Source organism: Nothoprocta perdicaria, unplaced genomic scaffold, assembly GCF_003342845.1.
Source record: "Nothoprocta perdicaria isolate Ctin4 unplaced genomic scaffold, notPer1 scaffold_400, whole genome shotgun sequence".
NCBI classification, from domain to species: domain Eukaryota; kingdom Metazoa; phylum Chordata; class Aves; order Tinamiformes; family Tinamidae; genus Nothoprocta; species Nothoprocta perdicaria.
Genome location: NW_020455645.1, coordinates 336,872 through 345,132, shown reverse-complemented (window position 1 = coordinate 345,132; position 8,261 = coordinate 336,872). Strand labels below are relative to the sequence as shown.

General features: G+C 70.4%; 2 protein-coding genes across 2 annotated transcripts in view; one reads left to right on the top strand and one right to left on the bottom strand.

Annotated features, from left to right (window-relative positions):
• The window catches only part of GIPC3 (GIPC PDZ domain containing family member 3), a 3,748-nt gene extending 1,043 nt beyond the window's left edge, over window positions 1-2,705 (top strand). Inside the window, exons 2-7 of the mRNA XM_026045578.1 lie at window positions 10-177; window positions 442-627; window positions 1,473-1,653; window positions 2,096-2,202; window positions 2,406-2,487; window positions 2,566-2,705. Of these exons, the coding sequence (XP_025901363.1) occupies window positions 10-177; window positions 442-627; window positions 1,473-1,653; window positions 2,096-2,202; window positions 2,406-2,487; window positions 2,566-2,705 (864 nt within the window). The remainder of the gene's footprint in view (window positions 1-9; window positions 178-441; window positions 628-1,472; window positions 1,654-2,095; window positions 2,203-2,405; window positions 2,488-2,565) is intronic.
• A 410-nt stretch (window positions 2,706-3,115) lies between these two features.
• Window positions 3,116-4,538, bottom strand: TBXA2R (thromboxane A2 receptor). The gene is made up of 2 exons (XM_026045576.1): window positions 3,714-4,538; window positions 3,116-3,526 (listed from the first exon to the last, which is right to left on the bottom strand). The coding sequence occupies exons 1-2, from the start codon at window positions 4,536-4,538 to the stop codon at window positions 3,257-3,259; spliced, it is 1,095 nt and encodes a 364-aa protein (XP_025901361.1). The 3' UTR covers window positions 3,116-3,256.
• Window positions 4,539-8,261: the final 3,723 nt, after the last annotated feature.

Sequence of the window (8,261 nt, the reverse complement as noted above, 5' to 3'; positions counted from 1 at the left end):
GGGGGGCAGGAGCCGGGCGCCCCCGAGGCGGCCGCGCGCCCGCCGCGGCCCCGGCCCCGCCTCGTCTTCCACACGCAGCTGGCGCACGGCAGCCCCACCGGCCGCATCGAGGGCTTCACCAACGTSCGCGAGCTCTACGCCAAAATCGCCGAGGTCTTCGGCATCTCGCCCACCGAGGTGAGGGGCTGCCGCGAGGGGGGCCCGCTCCGCGCCGCCCCGGGGCACCCACCGTGTCCTGGCCCTGCTGCGCGTCCCCAAACRCGCCCTGAGGGCTGTCGCTCCCTGCAGAGCGTCCGGGCCGCTCRTGCCTCAGTTTCCCTCGCCGTGCGGCAGCGCCGCTGTCCGCGGTGCCAGCCCRGGGCGGCGGGGACGGGCGCTGGGGAGCGCTGCACGAGGGGGATCGCGCAGGGTCCCCAGCGCTGACGGGGCTGCCCGCGGCAGATCCTCTTCTGCACGCTCAACACGCACAAAGTGGACATGCAGAAGCTGCTCGGGGGGCAGATCGGCCTCGAGGACTTCATCTTCGCCCACGTGCGCGGCGAGACCAAGGAGGTGGAGGTGACCAAGACGGAGGACGCGCTGGGACTCACCATCACGGACAACGGCGCTGGCTACGCCTTCATCAAGGTGAGGGCCCCGGGGACGGGAGGACCAACAGCCCACCCTGCCACCGCGGCGGGTGGCAGCCCCTCGCCCACCATCCTGCTGCACAGCCTCCTTGCACCCTAACCCCAACCATGGCCCTTCGGAGAATCCTTAAGGTTGAAGGGACCTCTAGAGTCACTCGGTCCAACCCCCTGCACACGCAGGGGCACCCAGAGCACGTGGCACAGGCTGCGTCCAGGCGGGTTGGGAAGATYTCCAGGGAAGGAGACTCTTTTYCYCTTTTCCTTAAATTCTCCTTAAGGAGATTTTTGTCCTTAAGTTCCTGTGGAATTTTTRGTGCTTCAGTTTGYGGTCATTTCCTCCACTCCTATCAGTGGCCACCACTGCAAAGAGGCCRCCCCATCCTCCTCACGGCCTCCCTGGAGRTATCTACAGACCCTGCTCAGGTCCCTCCTCAGCCTCCTCTTCTCCAGGCTGGACAGGCCCAGCTCTCCCAGCCTTAAGGGCCCTTCTTGCAGYGCGGAGGAGGAAGAGGAGGAGGAAGCGCTCGCTGTGCTTTGGGGGCTTCACACCCTCTTGGGGCTGTGGGGAGACAGAAGGGCTGGGAGGAYTCGTGTCCCCTCTGTCCCCCCCTCTGCCACCTCCTTTCATCCCAAAACCCCAGCCCCGAGGGTGGGAGCTGCTCTGGATGTGCCCGACCAGCAGCTCCCAGCCCGACCAGCTTGGGGTGATGCCAGCGCAAACTGGACCGTGGGGGTGCCCATGTGCAGCACAGGGCGAGGGCTGCGCCCGTCCATCCTCCCCATGGAGATGAGACCCTATGTGACCCCCCTTCCCCGCTGTGCCCGTGTCCCCGCGGTCCCCAGCGCATCAAGGAGGGCAGCATCATCAACCGCCTCGAGACGGTGTGCGTGGGCGACAGCATCGAGGCCATCAACGACCAAACCATCGTGGGCTGCCGCCACTACGAGGTGGCGCGGATGCTGCGCGAGCTGCCCCGCGCGCAGCCCTTCACGCTCCGCCTGGTGCAGCCCAAAAAGGCCTTCGGTGAGCAGCCGTGTCACCCCGGCCCCGTGTCACCCTGGTCCCGTGTCACCCCAGGCCTGTGTCACCCTGGTCCCGTGTCACCCCTGGGTGCCACCGCTTTCACCCTGGGGCTGGGGCGCTGGGACCCTGGTGCTGAGGGTGCCCCTGGCAACGAGTGTGAACTGGTCCCTAGGACTGGGTGTCCCCGTCACCCCATTTCCTGCCACCTCTCACTGTGCCATCGCTGCACTTCTGTGCGCCTCCATCCTGCACCCCTGGGTGCCCCTTGCCCCTGCCTTTCCCCTGAGCGACCCTCTTTGGTGTCCCATCTCTTTGCACATGCGGTCCCCGTGTCCCTTGGCCCTGCTCTGGGTCCCGTTTGCTGTGACCTGGGCTCAGGGGGTGCCGCGGGGTGGGTGGGGGGCACCCAAGCTGCCCTCTCATGCCCCTGTCCCGGGCGCAGACATGATCGGGCAGAGGACACGGAGCGGCAAGGCCGAGGGCCGCGTGGCCAGCGGGAAGGAGACGCTGCGGCTGCGGGCGACGGGCGCCGCGACCTTTGAGGAGGGGGTAAGGGAGCCGGYGCCGCCCGCCCCGCGCCCCCCAGGGCCCTGTATTGGGGCGGGGGGAGACGCAGCCCCCTGGCCCATCCCTGTGCCCGTCACGGGGTGCGGAGCGTCTCCCGAGGGTGCCCGGGCAGAGCCTGGTGCCCGGCCGGGTTCTCCCCCGGCGCCCTGGGTGCCGCGCGGGGCCGACGGTGCCTCTTGCTGCAGCCGAGCGCCACGGAGGAGGTGGCCGCCCGCCGCGTGGACGACCTGCTCGAGAGCTACATGGGCATCCGTGACGGCGAGCTGGGTGAGCACGGGGGCGCCCGCGGGCGCCCGTGGGCACCCGCCAAGCACGGGCGCCCACTGAGCGCCGCTCTGCCCGCAGCCGCCAGCATGGTGGAGACGGCGAGGGGCGCGGGCAGCGCCGCCGCACTGGCGTCCGCGCTGGCCGCGCTGCTGGGCGACTTCGCCTTCCCCGAGGAGTTCGTGGCGCAGCTCTGGGCGGCCGTGGGGCACCACGAGTAGCTGCGGCGGCCGCGGTACTGCCGTCCCCTCCTTGTCCTTGGGGACTCCGCAGCGCTGCTGTCCCCTCCTTGTCCTCGGGGACCCCGCGGCGCCGGGCGGGCTCCTCGCGCCCGCGCKTGGCTGGCACCGGGCCGGCCCCGCGCGTCACCCCAATAAAGCCAGYGCCCCCCGGCCGTCCCGCCACAGAGGAGCGCACACGGCGGCAGCACAAGCGGCTTTTTATTGTGGGGAGCACCCGGAGGGCAGCAGGGAGCAGCTCGGGGACACCCACCGGCCCCCCCAGTGCCAGCAGGGCCTGGCACTCCCCATGCCCCCCATCCCCCTGACCACCCCCGAGGTGGGGGACAGCGAAGGGCACAGCCCTGGGTGCACCCCTAGTTCATCCATTCCCCCCCCCTTTGGCACTGCAGTCCCGGGCACCGGGGTGATGCCACCCCCGGGGGGCAGCGACACCCAGTTCTGCCCACACTGGAGGGACTCCCCTTTCGCCCAGGCACGTCCCACGTGCCTTGTCCCGGGAGCCACCCCGGCGGGGCCCCGGCRTCCGGGCGCTACTGCAGCACCGACTCCTGCGTGAGCTTGCGGCGCAGCGCGGGGTTGAGCGCGGGGTAGAGGGACACGATGGAGGGGCGCGCGCGCACGCTGGGGTACACGCGCCGCAGCACGGCCCGCCGGAACAGGATGTACACCCAGGGGTCCAGGATCTGGTTCCAGGTGACCATGCGGATGTAGATGAGCAGCAGCTGCTGCGTCTCGGCGGGCAGCGCCGCGGGCCGCGCGGGCGCCCGCAGCTGCTGCAGCACCGTCTGGATGATGAAGATCTGTGGGCAGCGGGGACGGGCGTCAGCGGCGCCCCGGCGGGCACCGTGGCCGGGGCACCCTGGAGATGGGAGCCTGGTGTCCAGGCTGGGGTCGGGTTGGGTGCCCCTAGATGTCCCCAAACCTCCCCGCCCCACATCTTAGCGGGTGCRTTGGGGTGTCCCTTGGGGGCGGCGCGGGGGGCCTCACCAGGAGCGGCATCCAGCAGATGGTGGCGATGATCATGATGCCCACGAGCTGCACCATCATCTCCACCTCGCTGTCGCGGCGCCGCTGCGCCGCGTCGCGGCCGTGGCACACGCGGCAGAGCGTCACCACGCTCACCGTGTTGCACGCGAAGGAGAGCAGCACGGAGCCGACGCCGAGCAGGGCGAAGAGCAGGCAGAAGGCGGCGTCGCCCGCRTCGGGCAGCAGCGTGAGGAAGCACCAGGAGCCCGGGAACTGGAGCGTGTAGCGGCCCAGCCCCAGCACGGGCAGCAGCCCCAGCAGGCAGCAGAAGGCCCACACGGCGCCCACGATGGCCCACGCGCGGCGCCGCGACACGCTGCTGGAGCGCGAGAAGGGCCGGTTGATGCCCACGAACCTCTCGCCGGCCATGGTGGCCCCCAGCAGCAGCGGGCACTGCCCGAAGAACACCATGGAGAAGCCGAGGAAGTTGCAGAGGTGGCAGCCGGCGTCCACGGCGGCCCAGTCGAACTTGGTGAAGTGGTAGGGGATGATGACGGAGGCCGTCACCAGCAGCCCCATGAAGTCCGTGACCACGAGGCCGCAGAGGAAGACGAGGAAGGAGGAGCGCGCCCGGCTGGAGAGCTGGCGCGAGGAGCTCCGCAGCACGCACAGCGCRAAGAGGTTGGAGCAGAGGCCGATGAGGCCGAAGGCCGTGGAGAACCAGGGCGAGGCGATGGCCCTGGGCCCCGTCCCGTTGAGGCCGGCGCTGCYGTTGAAGGCGCCGAAGCAGGAGCCCCAGGCGGCCGCCCCGCTCCCGTTGAGGGGCCCCGCGGCCCCCAGCCCCATGGCGGGCCCCGCAGCCCCTTCAGGCGCCCTCCGGGCTCCGCTCCATGGCGGGTCCTGCCCACGGCCCCGCTGCCTGGCACGTGTCCCCCTGGGCCTGYTGGAGAGGGGACAGGGTCAGCACTGCCCCCCATGGACACGTCCTGGCCCCCCAGCCTGCCCTGAGGGGCATCCCTTCCTCCATCCCTGTCTCCATCCTGGTCTCCCTCCCTGTCTCCATCCCTTTTTCCATCCCTTCCTCCATCCCTTCTTACATCCCTGTCTCCATCCCTTTTTCCATCCCTTCCTCCATCCCTTCTTCCATCCCTGTCTCCATCCCTTTTTCCATCCCTTCCTCCATCCCTTCTTCCATCCCTGTCTCCATCCCTCTCTCCATCCCTTCCTCCATCCCCATCTCCATCCCCTCCTCCATCCCTGTCTCCATCCCTCTGTCCCTGTCTCCCTTCCCTCCTCCATCCCTTCCTCCATCCCTGTCTCCGTCCCCATCTCCATCCCTGTCCCCATCCCCTGCTCCCTCCCTGCGCTCTGTCCCGGCGTGGTGCCGCGCTCTCCCGGTGACACGCCCGCGGTACCCGGCCCACGGCTGCAGCTGGCCGGGATTAAGCGTCCCGGGCGCGGAGCCGCCGCCACGAGGCCCTAATCCCGCCCTAATCCCGCCCTGGCCGCTGCCTCGAGAGGCGCCCGGGGGCAGCTCTGCTCCRAGCCCGGCCTGTGCCGGGGGGGGCAGCCCTGGCACCGCCGGGACCCCCGGGAAAGGCAGGAAGTGCCGTCTTTGGGACGCCGTGGGGACAGGGGGGGACCCATCAGCCTGGCGTCACCCAGCCCCTCCTGGCACCCCGTTCTCCAGCGCGTGCCCGTCCCTGCAGTGCTGGGGGACACAGGCCAGCGCCCGCTGTCCCTTCTGCAGYGGGTGCAACCAGGACACCCTGTGGGGCGGGGGGGCCCAGCACCCACAGCAGCTCCCCCAGTCCCGCCTGTTTCTCCAGGACACCCCGTGTCCCTGCACAGGTCCCACCGCAACTGCCCGGGACAACCCCAGGGTGTTGCCCCCGGCCGCGTCCCCGTCCCCGCACAACCCCAAGCCCCGGTGGGGGGTTAGAGCCGCAGCTGCTGGTGCCTCCAGCTCCCCTCGGCCTCCGGCCCCAGGCCATTCCTGACAATGTCCCGGGGCCGGGTGGCCACCGCCTTGGTGGCCCTGTGCAGCGCGGCCAGCGGCCCTGGCGCTCGTCAGCGCCCGGAGCTTCTCCCAGCGCTGGGATGGGGCCAGGGATTGCAAAAGCCCGGCCTGGCGCCACGGCCGGGCTCGAGCGAGCGCGGAGCAAGACGAGAGCGGGATGTGAGTGGGAAGCGTCCCAGGGAGGGCGCTGGGATGAGAGGAAAGCGGGCAAGGAGGGCGCCGGGAATGCACCAGGACGGAGTCCAGAGCGTGCTGGAGCAGCCGCGAGCGGACCGGGAGCGGACCGGGAATGTGGGGAAGGGGCCGCCAGGCGCCATCGGGGCAGCAGCCGGGTGCTGTGGCACCAACCCGGCTCGAGCCCCCCGGAGGCGCTGGGCGTCCCCCTGAGGATCCCAGTGTCCCCCGGCCACCCCCGCGCCAGGGTGYGACTGGATGTTGAGCGGGCTGAGGAGCAGGCAGGGGACAGAGCCGGGGGACAGGGAAGTGGCAGGGGACAGAGCCAGGGGCTGAGCCAGGGGCTGAGGTGACAGCAGGGACAGAGCCAGGGGCCAAGGTGGCAGCAGGGGACAGAGCCAGGCCCGCACGTTCCCGCTGCACCCCGAGCCTGCCGGGCTCAAGGCTGCCGGGTGCCCCCGAGCGGCTCTGGGTTCGGGCGTAGGACCCAGCCAGGGGACACGGGCAGCCCCAGGAGCCCCTGGAAACCCCAGAGCCCCCCCGGACAGGGTGCCAATCACCCCCCTTCCCGCAGGGAGCCCGGAGCGCCCGGCCGACCACGCTGAGGAATTCGCTGTTTTTCTTGGAGATGCCGGGAGCCGCTCCGGCCTGGGAAAGCGCCGGCCACGCACCTTGTCACGGCGCCAGCCGGCCCTGCGTCCCCACGGCCACCGGAGTCGCCGCCGCCGCGTCCGCACCCGCAGGGTCTGCCCGGGCGCCTCCCGGCTCCGCAGCGATCCGGTCCCTCCAGCCAGCCGGATGCTCCGAGGCTCCCGGTGTGGGGGCAGCGCAGCACTTAGAGCAAATCAAATATTAAAGAAATATCAAGAGTCGCATCAAATATTAAGCAGGGCACACTCAGAGATGCGTGGCATGGAACGCAGCCACTTATGCRAAGAAACTCATCCCCATGCGGCGCTGCCCTGGCAGGGGGATGCAGCAGCCGGAGCCTGCGGAAGGGGTGCCCTGAGCCCCCGGGATGGGCCCAAGGTGACGTCCCCCACACGCACGGGACAGGACCCGGGTTGGGGCACCCAAGTGCAGCCAGAGCCGCCTCCRGGGAGACCCCCGAGGGGTGGAAATGGGGGGACGTCGCTGCGCGCCCGGAGGAGGCGGCAGCTCCCGGGGCCGCAGGAAGCGCCTGCACCCGCTGCTCCCTGGCAGCGCATCCCGCGCTGCCCCCGCTGGAAGCCGCTTCCTGCCCTCGCCACTTCCGAGGCTGGAAAGGAAAAGGCCGATGGGGAGGACGCGCGGCCGCGCACGCTCCGGCCGCCCGCGCTGAAGCTGCCCGGCTCCTTATCAGCCCGGCTCCTGTTCCGGAGCTGCCACTTCCCGGTGGGATAGCGCTGCGTGGGAAGAGGGCAGCCTCCTCCCTGTGTATCCCCATCCCGCTCTCCCACTCGATGTCCCACTGGGACACGCGGCCTGGCGCAGCCACTCCATGCTCTGCACAGCAGATGGGCTCAAGGACGACGGCTCCGGCGGGAAGAGCAGCGGCCACGTCAATGGGACGGGGACGTGGCGGGGCCCGAGGGGCTCGGCACACGGAAGGACCTGCTGCTGGGGTGGCTGACATGGCCTGGAGGGGGGACATCCACGGGACAGCGGGGAAAAGGGACAGCTGTGGTGACGGGCCACCAGGGACCCTCTGKGCTGGCTGCCCGGTCTGTCCCTGCCGTGCGCTGGCACCACAGTCCCCAGCCTCCCAGGGCCTGGGGCACCTTCCCTGTCTCATCTTGCCCCCGGGTCCCAGGAGCAGAGACGCAGAGGGTGCCCTGTGTGAACGCGGGAGGTTGGGGGACACTCGGGGCCACCCTGGGGTGCCACGGTCAGTCTCGAGGACAGCCCCGTCCCCCGGTGCCTTGGCTGCCGCCTGGGCTGGTGCCGCAGATGGAGCATCAGAGCAGCCCCCGCTGCGGAGCCGCCGCCGGCCGCCCACTCACCCGACCGAAATAGCCCCTTTCCCAGCCCTTCCCAGCCTTTCCCAGCCTTTCCCAGCTCTTCCCAGCAGCAGCTCTTGGGCAGGGACAAYGTTTGCCTGGGGGTGGATGGGGGCTGCTGGGGGAATGTGCCGRCAGGACTGGGATAAAGGCTGGGATAGTGGGATAAATCCTGGCACAAGTGAAAAGAAAGTTGTGGTTCCTGGGAGGGCTCTGAGCACCTCCCGCTTGAGACCCGCAGCTCGAGCCTGGCCACGGCCCCCCCCGAAACGACGGCGTGAAGTGGGGGGCAGCTCAGTCCCRCTCCCAGCTCTGTGCCGGGGGGCTCCCACATGGGGTCCCTGCCCCCCATGTCCCAGCTGCGGGGTGTCCTGTGCGAGCCAGGCGGGAGCGAGG